The sequence below is a fragment of the Phyllostomus discolor genome, chromosome 6 (assembly GCF_004126475.2).
Source record: "Phyllostomus discolor isolate MPI-MPIP mPhyDis1 chromosome 6, mPhyDis1.pri.v3, whole genome shotgun sequence".
NCBI classification, from domain to species: domain Eukaryota; kingdom Metazoa; phylum Chordata; class Mammalia; order Chiroptera; family Phyllostomidae; genus Phyllostomus; species Phyllostomus discolor.
Window position 1 is genome coordinate 34,483,747 of NC_040908.2, and position 19,596 is coordinate 34,503,342.

Genomic DNA, 19,596 nt, shown 5'->3' on the forward strand with positions numbered 1-19,596 from the left:
TCTAGGTCTATTTCTACCATACACTAGAATATTAAATTATTGCAAAATACTGAGATTGAGAATTTTTGTTTTACTTTAAAATTAATACGGACTTCCAATTTTAATACTGTGGCATAAAGTAAGCATTCCCCCATATTCTTCTTCTTCTTTTTTAAGATTTTATTTATTTTATTTTTAGAGAGGGAAGGGAGGGAGATAGAGAGAGGGAAACATCAATGTGCAGTTGCTGGGGGTCATGGCCTGCAACCCAGGCATGTACCCTGACTGGGAATCAAACCTGTGACACTTTGGTTCGCAGCCCGCACTCCATCCACTAAGCTACACCAGCCAGGGCTCCATATTCTTCTTAGAAAGCATACAAAAGTGATTAATCCAAAATCAGTGAAGAAGAAATAAAAACACTCTCTCCATTATTAGCAAAACTAGGATCCAGCTAAAACTACAGATCAAAAATAGGTAAAAGAACTTCATAAAAGAATGGAGGTCAATCCTGGGTACTTGAGGGAGGAAGGGGTGGGAAGATGTCCCAGCTGGATGTCTCAGAAAGAGCTGATAAAGTAAACTTCTCAAAGGTGAGAGGTTCCCTCGGAGATGCAAAACTTAAATTCTCAGCAAAGGATAGATTCATGGGCTGACAGCAGAACTCTGGATCCAATTTTAGTCTGAAAGTCAGAAGAGAAGGGTCTTAACAAAGAATCACACAAAGAAGCTATAGTTGCAAGAGCAGCTGGTCTCTGTTACTACAGAAGGGAAGCTGCACTGCAAAGCCCACAGCTGCCTATGCCCATTGACTGGTGCAAGATAGTGGCTAAATAAACTCACACCCCAAAACCCTGAGTTGAAAGAAAAACTAGCTAGTCAGGAATATGGCTGTAGCTCCCTACCACTCACAACTTGAAAATAGCCCTGGCTAGAATGGCTGAGTTGCCTGCAGTGTTGTCCCATAAGCCAAAAGGTTGCAGGTTCAATTCCTAGTCACAGCACACACACCCCTAAACTGTGGGTTCAGTCTCCAGTCTCTCATGGATGTTATGAAGAAATGTCCTCGGGTGAGGATAGAAATAAATAAATTAAAATGAAAATAAAATCTGAAAATAGCTGACTGAGCACAAACTCATGTTTCCTGATGACTCATCGCAAAGGAACAAGTATGCATCTATATAAAAAAGAGGGGAGAGAAATTTATAGGAAAAACTATTAGTAGACCCCCAAAAAATCTCTTATCATAAAAATAATACCACAAGGGATTAAAATTGTGGCTAAACCTTCTGCTATGCATCTTTAAAAGAAAAACATTAAGTTAGTGAAAAAAAGCACAACACTGGGATATGTACGTGTTCAAGTAACAGATAACTAGAGAACAGAAAACAATGGGCAACTTTAGATAGGCCTGGAAAAAAACATAACAATCACAGGACTGCGATTGGAACAGGAAGAAATACTAGAGAAAATAGACATTTCCAAAAAGAATCAAAGAAGATTTAAAAAAAAACAGGAAAGTAAAGTGAAAATAAAGACAAAGAAGATTAGAGAAAAAATAGTAGATATGAAAAACAGAAGGATATCCAGCATAAGAATAACTAGAGCCCAAGAAGATATTCATAATAATAGAACAAATATTTAAAGGTATAATTCCAGAAAGATTTAGTAAAATAAAGAAAATCTGAATCTATATGTTGAGAGGGTATACCATGTCTCAGAGAAAACTGATACAGAACAGACATGGAAAAATACTGTCACACACACAAAAAAAGAAGCAAATTAGGTTGGTCTTAAACTTTAATTCCAGAACATAATATATTACCATTAAAAATTATATACCTAATCAAACTTCTGTATAAAACCAAATATAAAATCATTATTCAATTAGGAAGAGGCAAGAACTCAGGGAATATTATTTCCATAGGTCCTTTTAGAGATCTCTACTAAAGGTAGAATTTAGTTAACCAAGCAAGACTAGAAAAATCATGGCAAAATAACTGGTGGTAAACTTCGGAGCTATTTAACTATACAGCTAAGAATAAAATGAAAAGAAGGGATTAAAATGCCAGAACAGGATTCAAATTGTTAACTCCTCTGACAATGCATATATAACACAACTAACAAAAGTTGGAAAGAGAGGAAGAAAAATAAGTACATAACAACAATATAAAGATACTGATTTCCTCATTTTTAAAAGCTACAAGTTTAAACCTATCAAGCAAACATGACTAATAAAAAGACTGTATAAATATATTTAATTGCATGAAGGTAAATATAAGAAAGATAGTAAATATCTTAGTTTCCTAACTGCTTACATTAAGGAACAAAAAGGTAGTCTTAAAACATTGAAGAGTATACTATAAAATAACAAAAAGTTACATCAAGAAACATAAAACCATATAAAATAGGTAAAAGTAAATAAAACGTAAAACTAACATTTTAAAAATGTAACGTAGTGAATGCTATACTTTTGATCCAGGAAAACTCAAACCTGTATTTTCAAGAACTAATATGACCTCAAGTAAAAAGTTTATGTTACAATCCTTAAGATGATTTGTCTTTCTACTAAAAATCTAAAACTAAATCACTCCAAAGATCAAGTTTAATTGATATAATATATATTAAGTATATGAATGCTAACCCCCCAATTCCTAGCACCTCCAAAAACAAAACTATAAATGATTGTTTCACCAGAAAATAGTGAAAAGTACAATCAACAGTGATTTGTTCACTTTTGGAACACATCAGCAGAGTTAGAGTTAAAAGATATGCCACATGAGCTGAAGTAGAGCACATTTTTATAGTTAAATACTGAAATAGACAGTCTCACATAACACTGTTTATAAAACACTTTGTTCTCATTAAACATTACTGCTATGTTTAACATTGAAGGTTACACAGAATAAGCAGAGACTCAGAAGAACAAAAAATGAAAAATAATCCATCAAAAGCCAGAACTGCATGCTGTGCAGTTCCCACAGAAATTGTTTTATGAAGTCACATTGGGTTGGATTTGAGCCTCCAATTTATCAGTGTTGTTTTATACACAGCAAAATAGACAGAAAATCTATTTCCTATATAATTAGCTGGATTTTCACTTAGAATCTGCTATATTTATAAATAAGAATATTCTTATTTCCAAAGCAATTTTACAAATCTATCCTTAGAATATTTACTATATTTGCATTTATGAGACAAGGAAAAGAAAGTGTGGAAAAGAGGAGATAAGGGCAAAATAAATAAGGGGGTAGGCTCCTTATTAAAACATAAACTTTAAATTGCATGCTAGTCAAAAAATATTCTTGAAGGATAATGTTCACGTGGAAAAATAAGCCGTTTCCTGAAGTTCCCTTTTCTTGTGGGGTTTTCTAATTTCTTACTGCCATCAAATTAAAGAGTTTCCTTCTGAAACCATTTTTATGAAAATCCTGATGAGTTGTGTACAGGGGGGAAATGCTGCCATTGTAAACTGTGGAGCAGTAAATGTTTTAACTCTCTGCATTTAACTTTCAGTTCAATCACTCATCACTGATGTCAGTGACTCTTCCAGTCATCTGGCAAGTTTCCATAGTTTTGTACTCATTTTTTATACCCTGATCCTCTGGTTTTATATGTATAGCTCCTAGCAACAGTCTAGGTAGTAACTGGGCCATTGGTGCCAGTTACTGGGCCATACAACGTGCATGTGAATATAGCTTCCCTCAGGGAAAGGGGGCAACACAGACTGAAGTTTCAGCAAAGAAGATATCTACAGATGGGGAAGGAAGCTATAATAGATGGGCAGTCTCCTTTTTTCATTTTAAATCCACCTGCTCCAGCCACTCTTTCTCACCTAGAGATTATCATCTTTAGTTTTGCAAACCTTGAAGTGTTCTGGACTTTGTTTTAAGAAAAGACTCTCTTCCATTGTAGATTAAAACATGGATTGCTATGGTTATTTAAAAGAGCAGAAAGACACAGGAAGCAAAGTAAATTGCTCAAGTTTGTCATATTATTTATGGACAGAGCACACAACAGAGACCAGATTATCTAACTAAAAAGCCATATGTCCAGTCTTTGACATTATGTTCTTACAAAAACTAAGACAGTAATTTCCCACTTTAAAAAAATACTGATCTACTTCCAAACAAGGACCTAATATAATTGATGCAACACTTGTGTACGTAAAAGTACTATATAACTACATCTCCTTGGTTTAAACACCCTGCTTGGTTCAAATTATTTTTTGTTATTAACCAAGGCAAAATACCTAGAATGTTAAGTTTGCTGCCAAAGAAACAACTAAATAAATCCTACTATTAAAAATAAGTAATTAAAGGTCATCCATAGGTTTGAATTACAGTAGCAACTCTTCCTTAACATAAAAAAATTACAAGTTAACTATATTATAAAATATAAATCACTAAAAACTCTGAATCTCTAATTTTCTCCATATACCTATATAAGTAAACACAATACTAAATTTCATAAATGGGACTATTACATTTTGAAAGTATAAAATAAGTGACCAAAGTAGCATTTTTCAAACAGTTCCATGAAATATTACTGTTCTTTGTGTTTGACAAAGGAAAACAAGATTATGGTCAAATACATTTCAAAACAGTGAGTTAGAGTCAAGACAAGTATGTTTTATTTTAATTATTTTTATGTCTTTGACAAGTGTTGTTTTATAAGATGCCTCTTCAGAGACCTTCATTCTTTCACTCAATAATTTACTGAGTGCATACCATATACCAGGCACTGATCGGGGTTTGAGAGTTATGACAGTGAGTAAAATAAATAAAATGTCTGTTCTCATGGAACATTCCTTGTAGTGGAAGGGACAGTCAATAAACAAAAAAGCTAATATATAAAATAACTGCAGTCAGTGATAAGAGCTATAAAAATACTAATATAAGATAACAGAGTACAGAAGATACTTCAGACTGGGTGAACACATTAAGCTAGAAGGCTAATGTTTTTGTCTTCCTACATTAGGGAATATAGTACATAGTATTTCCTAACATATGGTCATCAAAAACCCTTTTATCAACAAATATCTATTAATAGTTCAGTGAATCAATTCAGGAAATGCTATTCTAAACAATACACAGACAATAGCAGAATCAAGACTCAAATACACCTTGTCTGATCCTAAATATAGTGTTTCTACAATGTCCTCCATCTGTAAAAGGGAAATAATAAGTATATGTATCTCAGAGAATTGTGGTGAAAATTGAATGAGCTAATAATCCATGTAAAATACCTGACACAGGGCTTGGTATACATTCTACTCAAAAACCATTACTGTTATAATTAATACAGCTCTCTAGAGGCACATGATGTCTTCCTCTGTCATCCAAGGTGACTTATTTTTTCCTCCTTTAATATCTTGAACATTTTTTCTCTTTTTACAGGACTTAATTCATTATATTCACTTCTCCATGGATTCCTTAAAGACAGCAACTAGAATAGAGATTGCATATAGCTGGGCCTCAGTGAAAGCTTACTATGTTGTACAGAATATCCAACATGAGTTGGATGTCGGGGAAAAAAAGAAATTTTATATAAAAAAGCAATCTCCCCTATGGAAAACTCAAACCATATTATATCAAGACTTCTACAAAATTACTGGTAATGTGTCACATTCTTCCCCATAAGATGCACTAAGATATTTCACTTTGTGGTATTCCTGCCAGGAATGCATAACCTGAACTCTAACAAGACAAAAACATCAGAAAACCCAAACTGAAAAACATTCTAAAAATAAATGGTCTAAACTCGTCAAAAAATTTTAAATTATAAAAGATAAAGACTGAAAAACTTCAAAATTACAGTAGGCTAAAGAGTCGTAAGAACTAAAGACAACAAGTGATCATGGATAGGATCCTGAATTATGTCCTTTTGCTATAAAGGAAATTAGTGGAACTGGCAAAACTGTGTAAGACATGTGCATAAAATATTGTATCAATGTTAACTTACTGAGTTTGATCATGGCAGTTATATAAGTGAATGTCATTACTTTTATGAAGTTCACATTGAAGTATTTGTGAGTAGAGAAGAATTATATCTACAGTTTAATCTCAAAGGGTTAAATATCACATGGATAAATAGTATAGAGAAATAAAATGATAAAGTGAATATGGCAAAAGAACAATATTTAGGTGAAAGGTATCTAAGAATCCTTTAGCACTCTTACTGAACACTTCTGTAAATCGGAAATTATTTCAAAACAAAATGTCTAAACACAAGACTAATTGGGGAGAAAAGGAAGGATGGCAAATAATCACACATCATCAGCTATCAGGAAAAATGCAAATTAAATCCATAATGAGATACCATTTAATCAAAGCCCTATTAAAAAAATGAAAAATGTAAAAACAAAAAAGAAAAACGTGTCAACACCAAGTGTTGGTGAAAATATGGGGCAACTGAAACCCTCAAACATTACTGGAGGGAGTGCAAAAGGATAGTCACTGGCCACTTTATAAGAAACCTCCAAATGGCAGCACCCGCCGGAATGTCTTCTGGAGCCAGCAGGAGCGCCCTACAGTGCCTGGTGGAGCAGCTGAAGATGGAGGCCGCCACAAAGAGGATCAAGGTCTCTCAGGGGCCTGCAGGGCTTCAACAATACTGTCTGCAGAATGCCTGCAAGAATGCCCTGCTGATAGGTGTGCAAGCAGGAAGCAACCACTTCAGGGAGCCCAGATCCTGTGCTTTGAACACTGGACACTCTGAACAATCGAAAGAAGTTCACCAAGGAATGCCTTCAGGCACAAAGTGATAAGTGACTGCCTCTGAGACTCAAGAAAACAGTTTTCTTGATGTTGTCTTGATTTTTGTAAGTGAGGAGACTGTTTTATTTTTAACACTAAATACAGAAGCTGTTTCTTACCAAACTTGTTAGGAATGATTAATGTGTCGCATATTAGATCTCCCCATTCCGTACATAAAGCAGATCTGATCTTTGTCTTCTTAAGTTCCTCTACTTTATAGTTGTGGTTATACTTTTAAAATAATACATTATTTCAAGTCTTTAAAAAACTTTTAAAATATGACTTAGAGACCATTGCAAATGATTAAAAACAAAATAACATGGAAATCTTACAACCTAAATGAATTCTTAATGTCATGTTTTACTTTGATGATGTACCTTCAATTTGAGACACTTAAAAGGATACTTTATTTGTGTTTGTAATAATCCTGGAAGAGTTTAGAAATAAAATTTCTGCTCAACTCATCATTTTCTATGACAGCAGAAATAAAAGAGACTTCCATATTGTTTGCCAAAGTTAAACATACACTGACCACATGACCCAACCATCGTAAATATTAATCCAAGAGAAACAAAAACTTATATTCAAACAAAACCCTACATTCAAATGTTTGCAGTACTTTACTCATAATCACCAAACACTGAAAACAATTAAAATGCCTATCACCTAGTAAATCAATGATATATGCAACAATGTGAATATCGAGAACATTATGTTAAATGAAAGAAGTTAATCTCAGCCCTGGCTAGCGTAGCTCAGTGGATTGAGCTCGGGGCTGGGAACCAAAGTGTCCCAGGTTCGATTCCCAGCCAGGGTACATTTCTGGGTTGCAGGCCATAACCTCCAGCAACCGCACATTGATGTTTCTCTCTCTCTCTCTCTCTCTCTCCCTCCCTCCCTCCCTCCCTCCCTTCCCTCCCTTCCCTCCCTAAAAATAAATAAATAAAATCTTAAAAAAAAAAAGACTTCATTTATAAAAAAAAAAGAAGTTAATCTCAGAGATTACGTGTTATAATATTCCACATGTTTATGACATTCTGCAAAAAAGCAAACTACTGGAAAGAAAATAGACAAGTAGTTGTCAAGGGCAAGCGGAGGCAAGAAAGGTTGATTAAAATAGGCAGTATGACAGATTTTGGGAGATGATGTAATTGTTTTGTGTTTTAACTGTTGTTGCCTTTACACAATTTTATACATACATAAAAAACAGAACTGTACACTAAAAAGAATAAAGTTCACTATATATAAATTTTAAAAATCTATATTTTTAGGTTTATGAGGAAAAAAGTACTTTCATACATATCTCATTTTATTATCAGCCCAATAAAGACTATGTAGGTACCATTACTCTCATTTCATAAGTAAGGACACTGAAACATTCAATAAATGTATGAACGTATGAGTTACATGTGACAGGGCTAAAACTGGTTCAGATGTACTAATTCTCAACACATATTTTATTCTCCTAATGTTCTCATCTTCCACTCAACTTAATGTCCCTGAAGGGAAGAGAACCAAAGTGTCCCAGGAAGGGAAGGGACACTTTGGGAAAAAAAGAGACAGGTACTGGAAATGTGCCCTTAAGGACCGGGCTTTTGTCCTCATGGAATTAAAAGAATAGTCCATAATTAAAGAAGTCTGAATAGTGATTCATATAGGCAACAAATTAACTGGCATTAAAGGATTAGCTAGTAACTTCTTTCATAAAATCTTAATACTTTAATGCTAACAAAAAGCAAAAAAGCAAACATAAAATACTCTACCTGGTCTTCAGAACAACATTGAGAATAATAATGATGATGACAATTCAGAATAGATTTTAGAAATTTAAATAAACGTTTAAAAATATTCCCAGATGCTATCACCTCAGGGTGAAAAAACAAGGAAGCAGCCTTTAAAAATACCTTTTTGAGTTCTGAATCAAAGAAGTGGTAGTTTTATATTTGCCAAAGAACATACTTTAAGTGTTAACAGCATGGTGAGAGGGGGATTAAGCTTAGTTCCTTCAGCAAAAAAAAAATTAAGAATAAAAAGTTGCATCTGTACCATAAATAGTATATCTCACCTACAAACAGTGGTGTGGTTTCCTCTAAAGTGGTTGCATTAGGATCTGCCCCAGCTTCTAAAAGAATCTGTACAACCTTCCAATGTCCTCGACTTGCAGCAAAATGTAATGCAGAGAAGCCCTCAAAAGTCTTTGTCCTAATGTAGTTTTCAGATGAATCTATGAAATAAAAAACCATCAATTAGGAGATATCAATTTTAATTCTTGGAATTAAAAAGCAAAGATTTCAAGAAATATCAAAGCATAATTATAAATAGGAGGTCTCATAGTTTAAAACAATCTGAAAAATAAAAAATGTTCTACAGGGGTCACAGTATGAACAGCTTTCTGGTATTCTTAACACAAAAATTCTGCCCACACACTCATTTCCTCTTCTCTAATTTTTGGAGGGCAAGGGAAAGGAAGCGGCAGGAGTTGAAAGGTAACACAAAAGCAAAATCTGAAGAGGATGCAGCACCAAAGATTTGCTTAAGCAAGATTTATTGAAGTATTAACAAACTTGACTTTTTTATTTCTATAAATCCATGAAAGAAATGGTCTCATCTCTAGCATTACTTCTTGCTATTCAACTAGAAACATTAAGGTAGTTTAAACACTCCACTTCTGGACTTCCGGCCAAGATGGAGGCATAGGTAGACACACTATGCGCCTCCTTGCACAACCAAAAGAAGGACAACAATAATTTAAAAACAACCAGAACTGACAAAATCGAACTGTATGGAAGTCCAACAACCAAGGAGTTAAAGAAGAAACACTCACCCAGACCGGTAGGAGGGGCAGAGATAGGCAGCTGGATGGAGAGGACTCACAGCAAAGTGGCAGCTGGAGAACCGGGGGCTGGCAAGGCTGCAGCGGGTGGATGAGCAAGGTGGCAGATTGCGGACTGGGCAGTCCCACATTTGCACACAGATAAACCAGGAGGAACAGCTGGGAAGCAGGACTGACTGTGCAACCCAGGGCCCCAGTGCGGGGAAGAGGGGGAGCATGGTAGGGGAGAATAAAGCCTCAAATCACGGACTGAAAACACCTGTGGGGGTTGAGGTGCTGGGAGAAACTCCCAGCCTCACAGGAGAGTTTGTTGGAGACACCCACAGAGTGCTAGAATGTACACAAACCCACCCACACAGGAATCGGCACCAGAAGGGCCCAATTTGCTTGTGGGTAGCAGGGAAAGTGACTGAAATCTGGCAGAGAGCGCAGCAAGCACCATTGTCCCCTCTTGGACCCCTCCCCCACATACAGCGTCACAGCACAGCAACGTGGGTTGCCCTGCCCTGGTGACTACCTAAGGCTCTACCCCTCACTAGGTAACAGGTGCATCAAGACAAAAAAACTAGCCCAAATGAAAGAACAGATCAAAGCTCCAGAACAAATACAACTAAGCAACAAAGAGATAGCCAACCTACCAGATGCACAGTTCAAAGCACTGATAATCAGGATGCTCACAGAATTGGCTGAAATGTGGTAGCAAATTAGATGAAAAAATGAAGGCTACACTAAGTGAAATAAAGGAAAATGTACAGGGAATCAATAGTGATGGGAAGAAAAGTGGGACTCAAATCAACGGTATAGACCACAAGGAAGAAATAAACATCCAGCCATAAAATGAAGAAACAAGAATTCAAAAAAAATGAGGAGAGGCTTGGGAACCTCCAGGACATCTTTAAATGTTCCAACATCCAAATTATAGCGGTACCAGAAGGAGAAGAGGAAGCTCAACAAGTGGAAAAATTATTTGAACAAATAATAAAGGAGAACTTCCCCAATCTGGCAAAGGAAATTGACTTCCAGGAAGTCCAAGAAGCTCAGAGAGTCCCAAAGAAGTTGGACCCAAGGAGGAACAAACCAAGGCATATCATAATTACATTACCCAAGATTAAAAATAAGGAGAGAATCTTAGAAGCAGCAAGAGAAAAGAAAACAGTTACCTACAAAAGAGTTCCCATTAGACTGTCAGCCGATTTCAAAAGAGACCTTACAGGCAAGAAGGGGCTGGAAAGAAGTATTCCAAGTCATGAAAGACAAGGACCTACATCCCAGATTGCTCTATCCAGCAAAGCTCTCATTTAGAATGGAAGGGCAGATAAAGTGCTTCTAAGATAAAGTCAAGTTCAACGAGTTCATCATCACCAAGCCCTTATTATATGAAATGTTAAAGGGACTTATCTAAGAAAAAGAAGATTAAAAAATGTATAATAAAATGATAGCAAACTCACAATTATTAACAACCACGCCTAAAACAAAGGCAAAAAGAAACTAAGCAAACAACTAGAAAAAGAACAGAACCACAGAAATGGAGATCACATGGAGGGTTAGCAACTGGGGAGTGGGAGGAGGAGAGAGGGGGAAAAGATACAGAGAATAAGTAGCATAGATGGTAGGAAGAAAATAGACGGGGGGAGGGCAAGAATAGAATGGGAAATGTAGAAGGTAAAGAACTTATATATATGACCCATGGACATAAACTAAAGGTGGGTAATGTGGGTGGGAGAGGGTATGCAGGGTGGAGGGGAATGAAGGGGGCATAATGGGACAACTGTAATAGCATAATCAATAAAATATAGTTAAAGATAGGTTAAAAAACACAAATGAACAAACAAAATAGAACTTATGAATACGAAGAACAGATTACTGACTGCCTGAGGGAAGAGGGACTGGGGGTAGGAAAAATAGGTGAAGGGGATCAAGAGATACAAATTTCCAGTTATAAAATAAGTAAGTCATGAGGATGTAATATAAAAAACAAAACAAAATATAACCAAAAAACCTTCCTTGTCTAACATAAGACTACAGTCTATTAGTTAACGAAGGCTACATTGCAAAATAATAAAATGCACTCCAAAGAAATCAAACAGTAGTATATAATTTATAAGGAACTTAAAAGTTCATTTTCTTTAAAATTTCTGAAGTTTATTTGTTAATAAAATCTCAATGCTCTCATAACTTTCAAATTATAGAAATGTTTACATTAAAATTTTGTAACTCCACAGCAAAAGATACTGTATTTTTAGGATTATAAGACGCATTCCCCCCAAATTGAGGGGGGGAATGGGGTGCATCTTATAGTCCGAATGGAGCTTACCTGGCTCGTGGGGATGGGGCGGGGGGGCGGGGGCAGTGGCCAGCAGCCTATGTTATTTATGTTATTAAATATTTTACCACATTTTTTGCTTCAAATTTTTTTCTCCTATTTTCCTCCTCTAAAACCTAGGTACATCTTATGGACCAGTGCATCTTATAGTCCAAAAAGTTCAGTAATACTGAGAACTGACTTTCTTATCTTTGCTTCTAAAACCATAAAACTCTATTCCAACAATAGAAGGATGGGTTGTAAGGTGAATGGTGAAGGCATTTCTGAGAGCTATAATTAAAAAAATGTTTAATACTTTAAATAATATTTTCTAGAATACGATAATTAAAACTAATGCTCCTAGGTATTACACTACCTGACTTCAAACTACACAACAAGGCCACAGTAATCGAGATAGTATAAAAACAAACATACCAATCAATGAAACAGAATAAAGAACTTACAAAAAATCTATGCCTATATGGTCAATTAATATTTGACAAAGGAGGCAAGAATATACAATGGGATAAAGACAGTCTATTCAATAAATGGTGTTGGAAAAACTGGGCAGACGCATACAAAAAAATGAACTAGAAAACCTTACACCATATACAATAAACTCGAAATGGAAAAGACTTAAATGTAAGACTCAAAGCCGTAAAACTCCTAGAAAATAGAGGCAGTAAAATCTCAGGTATATCTAACAGCAATATTTCTTCTGGTATATCTCATCGTGCAAAGGAAACAAAAGAAAAAAATAAACAAATGAGACAAAATTAAATCAAATTAAATAGCTTTTGCACAGCAAAGGAAATCATCAACAAAATGAAAAGACAACCCACTGAATGGGAGAACATTTCCACCAAAGATACACCTGATAAGAGGTTTATACCCAAAATGTATAAAGAACTTGGACAACTCAACATCAAAACAAAAAAAAACCCAGTTAGAAAATGGGCAAAGGACTTGAATAGACACTTCTCAAAAGAGGACATACAGATGGCCAATACATATACGAAAAGAATCTCAATGTCACTAATCACTAGGGAAATGCAAAGTAAAATCCCAATGAGATATCACTTCACACCTGCCAAAATGGTTATCATCAATAAATCAACAAACAAGAATAAGTAAGAATGTAAAGAAAAGGGAACCCTCATGCACTGTTGGTGAACTGAAGATTAGTGCAGCCATTACAGAAAATAGTATGGAGGGTCCTTAAAAAATTCAAAATAGAACTGCCTTATGACCCAGTAATACCTCTTCTGGATGTATATCAGAAGAAACCCAAGAAAGAATATGCGTACCCCGATGTTCATTACAGATTATTTTTAATAGCCAAGATACAGAAGCAACCCAACTGCCCATCATTAGGATAGGTGGATAAAAAGTGATGGTACCTATATACAATGGAATATTACTCAGTCAGAAAAAAAAGAATGCAATCTTATCATATGCAACAGCATGAATGGACCAAGAGAGTATTAGGCTAAGTGAAATAGGTCAGAGAAAGACAAATACCATTTGATTTCTCTTATATGTAGAATCTAAAGAACATAATAAACAGAGAAACAAAATTGAAACAACTCAGACACAGAGAACAGAAACTGATGGTTGCTAGGCAGGGGAGGGAGTTGGGGGACTGAGTTAAAAGAGTGAAGGAATTAAGAAGTACAAACTGGTAGTTACAAAATAGTCACATGGATATAAAGTACCGCATAGAGAACATAGTTCATAATATTGTAATAACTATGCATGGTGCCTGGTGGGTGCTAGCAATACCAAGGAAAACACTTTGTAAAGTAAATGATTTTCTAATCACCATTCTGTACACCTGAAACTAATACAAAATAATATTGAATGTAAACTGTAATTGAAAATTAAATTTTAAAAAATAAAATCAATGTTCCTCACTAAAATAATCATTTGTATTTAAATAATTCTTGTTAATGTAACTCATTGATAAAATTGGCAGATTAAGCCATAATAATGTTCAAATAACAGCTTGCAAGCATAAATACTAAAAGAAAAGAACCTCAAACTTTACAGAATACAGGACTAAATGACAAGCGAAGTAGTTATGTTTTTAAAGTTCGTTATCACAAAACAGTGTTTCCCAAATTAGTCAGAAGCTCACCTTCATTCAGATATCCACAAAACTTTAAGATTTTTAAGAAATCAACCAGGAGATGGCAGTGGGGGAGTCCTAGGACAGAATACAGACTGATGAAAGCATTAACTGGATTACAAAGGACTATACAACCTCACTGAGGAAGTAAAGAAAAAAGATACTGACTGGCCTAAGTAACTTTGGAAAATGATGTTATATGAATAGCAATAGTAAGGCTAATGACAAAAGGAACTGTACATAAACCCTACAGTCTACCTGGTGAAGCTGTATCTTACAGGAGTACAGATTAATAATTCTGAAACCACTATATATGTACAATAAGACTTAATGAATCAATAGGTGGATGGTTGATAGTAAGAGCCAGGTTTCTCCCTGTTGGTGAGGGAGGTTTCAAAGGAAGGTGGAAGACTACAATAAACCATTTGATACTGGATTAGAGCCCAGATATCAGTATGAACTTGTGTTTACCTTTAATACTGATACAGATGGACAGGTAAAGAAATACTAACAGGTAGGTGGATACACAGGGGTTATAATACTATTTCCTAGCTCTCTCTGCTGAAAGGCTAAAAAGTAATAACATGCAAATAGCAATGAGCACACCCAGTACCCAGGTGTTGGTTTTGAATACCATTCTACAATAAAAGGAACCAGAGCTCCTAGGAGACTGGCTAATTCTAGGGTTGGCACACACAATATACAAAATGAGCCTAGAGTATCTTGTAGGTCCAGAAAACTGAACAGTGCTCAAAAAACAAAAAATGGGGACATGTCAAAGAAACACAGGAGCCAATATGAATCCCAATGACCAAGGCAGAACAATATGAGCAACAAAATAAATAGCATTATATTGGATTATAAAATGTCCAGGAGTCCATGCAGATAAAAAATGAATAAATAAATGGAAGAGAAGATATATTCCCAATATCAGAATTCCAAGTAATGTATGTAGTAGATACTCCCCCACGAGGAAAGGTGCTTAATTCCCACCTCAGTGAGGGCCACCCTTAGTGATATGCACACACACATATCTTAGGAAAGGGGGGAAAACCTCCTGTACAATTATCTAGGAAGCAAAGAAAAGGTTTAATGTTTTTCTCAGAATGAAAAACATTAAAAGCAATTTACTACTACTTAATTGAGATATTAAAAGATTTTTACCTATACAAAAAAATAGATCTATTTAGCTAACTCTAAAACCACTGAACTAGGAGGTAACATGGTCTAGCAAAAGCAATGGATTTGAAGTTGGAAGATCTGAACTACACTTCTCGCTCTGCTGGTTATGGTTTGGATGATCCTTTGGGTAGATTACTTAAACTCTCTTGAGATGCAGCTTCCCTAACAGTAAAATGGGTAAAATAGGGAGCAACCCTTAAAGAGATTCAGTAGAATTACAGTCTTTATGCACTGTCACAGCTGTTACAAATTTGGAATAGTCTCAAAAATACCTTTTTAATAAAGTTTTCAGGACCAAATATAAATTGGTTTTGGAAGTTCTAATGATAAACTGCCCTCCTGAATTAATATGTGGGAAACAAGGAGACCTTATCTATCTTGTATTGGCCCATCGACTACCACCCTCTCTATTCCTTTCCCTATAAGAAGGTGTGCATAGGAGGCAACCAACTGATGTTTCTCTCTCACATCCATGTTCCCCCTCCTAAAATCTCCCCTTCTTCTCTCTCTAAAATCAATAAACATATCCTCAAGTGAGGATTTTTTAAAGAAGTACTATGAGTTAATATATTTGCCAAATTAAAATATTTGTTAGTGATATGCTATAATTAACTACAAGATTTTAAGTTATTTTAAGTTATAAGATCTTTAGTTAGTAAATTATTTAATAATGAATGGCATGATTCATCAAATATCCTAGTTTATTATATCACCTATAACAAGTCAACTTCTCTGAGCCTTGAGTTTTTTCACCAGTAAAGTGAGAATAATATTGCCTCAATAACAGTTTTATATATATTAGACAAATAATGTAAATCAAGCATCTAGTATGACAACTGTTACAAAGCAGTGCTCTATGACCACCATTAATTCTCATCTGGTCCCTGCGTGTCAAAATCTCCCATTTAGGCTCATTTTCTGAGCCTTTCACTGCTGGCAAATGTATAACTTGCTCAGGAAAGTGGGAAAAAGCCCAGTTATAGCACTGGTTTGTAGCATTGGCTGATTTCTGTGGTGTAAATATTCCCACATAGCTTATCTCTAGTTACAAGCATAAAGTCAACTAATACAGCCTTGGAAATGTGCTGTAGCACCTGAGTGTTCTGTCCCATTACTCTGTTTTATTTCTTTTCCACAACACTTTTTACTTTTGAAATTATCTTGGTTAACTGTCTAGTTATTTATCGTCTGTTTTCCTGACACAAAGATCAGCACCATAAAGGGAGGGACCTCATCCATCCAGTTTTCTGATCGTTCTCAGCAAATACAAAATCAAAGTTAATTGGAAAGATTCCCAAAATTAAGGACACTGTAAAGTATTTTTTAAAAGCTTGATTTAAGCAAAATACTCATACCCTCAATATCAGTAACACTGCCCTTTTGTTTAGAAAAGGAACCACCATGACCAGTAACTACCAAACGCTCAGACAATAAAAATGTGTCAGGCACATGTACTTCCATATAAAGGACAACATTTATAGATGTCCAGCTAGAACATATACAACCCAAGGCAAGCAATCCTATCATTCTTAATAACGCACAGGCCATTATCTCATGGTTACAGAAAGGCAAACAAATAAGTCATATATTGTCATTGTTCTATTTTTATTAATCCGAATAGCGGGCTCACCCTCCCATACCTTGAATTTACTTTACCTGCATGAATTAACATCCGCAAACATTCTATAGAGTTGTGATAAGCTGCTTCGTGAATTGGCATCCATCCCCTATTATCAGCAATGTCAACGCTCAGTCCCTTTTTGAGCAGTTTCCTTAAGACTTTAACATTGCCTTCCCTGGCAGCAAGTCCAACCATGGAGCATGTGTCAGAGTAAGCCTCTGTAAAATCCATTCTTTTGACCAGTCTACAAAACAAGGCAGAAAGAAAACACTAAAGTCAATAAAACAACACTAAACTCCTAGAGATTAACAGATCGAAGTGGGCCTGTCTAGCATCTCTCACATGACTGCTGAGGAAGAGCCCGAGATGGAGAAATAGACCTGTCCTGCCTGAGCCTCTGCTAGAGTCTAACCCAGGAAGTCTCTCTGGGGAACTGAAATTCCTTGCAATGTTCTTATCAAAGATATCAAGGGAATTTTAAGTGTTCTATCATTCCTTCTCTGGCAATGGTGTCTGAACAGCTCCTTCATGCAGGGTTCTGCTCCTACTCATATCCCACTTAAATGTACTCATTAGAACTCTGTTAATGAGAGAGAGAGAGAGAGAGAGAGAGAGAGAGAGAGAAGGGGGGGGGAGAGAGAAAGAGAGAGAGCGAGCACACTAGCTCTAAATGCCTCCAATTAACCCCAATGCATAAAGAGATGGTCATTTAGTGATCGGCAATGCTCAGCCTCAAGAATTCATTTATAGCCCTTTACAGCAAAATGCTAAACCCAGTAAGGCTAGAAAAGAAATGAGGAACATTTTATTGAAAAGAACAAAGACAGCCCTGATTGGCTGGCTCAAGTTTCTCTCTCTCCCTCTCTCTCTCTCTCTCTCTCTCTCTCACTCAAATCAAAAACATATCCTTGAGTAAGGATTTAAAAAGAACAAAGATAAGTAGTAAATCTAGTTTTCCTGCCCCATGTAGTCCTTTCCAGAAGGAGCTAAACACTCAGGTTCTATTTCTTTGATGAAACAGTCCCACTGACTGACTATATTAAAACGCATAAAGAACATAATAAAAAGATGAGTCCACCTTTCCTACACCAGCCCAGAAATTTCTTCACAGCATATTGCCCCCTTCCTCATCTTCATTTCAAGTAAGTGTACGATGTAACTCTCAGTATGTGACTCTCACAGAGACAGTTTCTTGTTAGTCACACTGTGAGGTGGATTGGGCTCAGATTCAGGATTCTCAGGGGAATAGTTAGCTCCCACGGTGTAGACTCTCTCAGTAACATTCTGACCTCATCCTTCCTCTTAGTTTTCTAATCATCATAGGAGATAATTCAGAAAACACCGACATGTCTAGTCTGATACAGGTGAAAAACTTTCTAGAACCACATTATAAATCATTTATCCAGAAAAGGAAGGTTTGAGGGAAGAGGTTTAAAAAAAGTACACAGTATTTCCCATATTAAATTTAAACTTATCCATGGTCACATTTAAATATAAAGCTGTAACTGCAGACGTTGATTCTACAATGAGCCAAACAGCTAAGGTTAGCTACGGATTAATTTGATCAGATCAGCTGGACCATTATTAGTAAAGATATTTATTATAAACCATTTAATTATTCAGTTAACAGTTATTTACTGAGCACCAACTAGATGATTAGCAATGGAAAGGATATAAAGATAACATGTAGATTCTATCTCAAGTCATATACAGTCTCATAGAAATTATAATACATATGATTCAAAATAAAAAAGCAGAAAATGCCACAGGAGAAGTACAAAGAACCATAGAAGCCAAAAAAGAGAGAACTACTTCAACTTGGTGACAGGTATGAGCTGGGCGAAGAAAAAGATAGGGAGGGTTTGACAATGGGCAGAAGGACAGACATAACCAGACCTACAGAAATGAACAAGCAAGGGTGAGTAGAGGACAGTAAATAAGGGGAACAATTTTTTCACTTTGTAAGGAGGATTAGATAAACAAAGAACAGTAGGAAAATGAGATTATAGAGGTAACTGAAGCCAAACTGTGGAGAATCTTGAATGTTAAGCTATACTTTTTTCAAACCATGCTAATTTCTAGCCATGGCCATTACATCCAAGTTATACACACATGTGCACACACACACTTTAAGGAAATTTATAAGCGTATTTATTTAACACACAAAAGAAACATTTTCTATGTAGGAAAAACACAAACACAAATAATAACCTTACTCCAAAGGCAGTAAAAACAGCATTCAAGTAGAAACAGGTATGCATCTTTTTCAAAATTTTACTGACTTTTCTCATGATTAGGAACAATGTTAAAGGTTCCAGATTAATAGGCAATAATCTGGAAAAACATCACAACTGGGCAATATCTGCGAGCTTCTCACGGAAAGGAGAACTCAAAAGTAATGTACTATAATATCAGGATCATTCCCTTCAACCCTAAACACTAACTAGTTAACATAAACTGTTTTTAAGATCTCCTTTCATAAAAACTTTCCTCTGTTCTAGACTAAAAGAGTGCAAGCAACCACGTGTAAACCTCAAATGGATCCTGGATTGGTGACAAAAATAGCTACAAAAGCAATTTTGAGATTATTAAGGAAATCTGAATATAAAATAGACATTTGATGATATAATTAGTTAATTTTCCTAGATGTGATAATGAATAGCACGGTGGTTATTAGGAGAATGTCTTTATTCTTATAAGTATTTAGCAGTGAAAAATTGTAACACATACAAATTATCCCAAATGTTTTAAAGAATATATACAGAGAAAAAAATAAAACTATGGCAAAAACAT

At 35.5% G+C, this 19,596-nt stretch overlaps 2 protein-coding genes across 5 annotated transcripts in view; one reads left to right on the forward strand and one right to left on the reverse strand.

Moving 5' to 3' along the window:
- Positions 1 to 19,596, reverse strand: part of ASB3 (ankyrin repeat and SOCS box containing 3) — an 86,949-nt gene that overhangs the window by 50,616 nt on the left and 16,737 nt on the right. For all 4 annotated transcript variants that reach the window (XR_004903666.1, XM_036027949.1, XM_028515750.2 and 1 more), the window contains exons 2-3: positions 16,839 to 17,047; positions 8,803 to 8,961 (exon numbers count right to left, since the gene is read on the reverse strand). Coding sequence is in view for 3 of the 4 variants with exons in the window: in XM_036027949.1 (XP_035883842.1) it covers positions 8,803 to 8,961; positions 16,839 to 17,034 (355 nt within the window). In the remaining variant the exon portion in view is untranslated. The remainder of the gene's footprint in view (positions 1 to 8,802; positions 8,962 to 16,838; positions 17,048 to 19,596) is intronic.
- On the forward strand, positions 6,337 to 8,789 carry LOC118501090 (guanine nucleotide-binding protein G(I)/G(S)/G(O) subunit gamma-10-like). The gene is made up of 2 exons (XM_036027956.1): positions 6,337 to 7,465; positions 7,727 to 8,789. The coding sequence occupies exon 1, from the start codon at positions 6,464 to 6,466 to the stop codon at positions 6,743 to 6,745; it is 282 nt and encodes a 93-aa protein (XP_035883849.1). The 5' UTR covers positions 6,337 to 6,463; the 3' UTR covers positions 6,746 to 7,465; positions 7,727 to 8,789.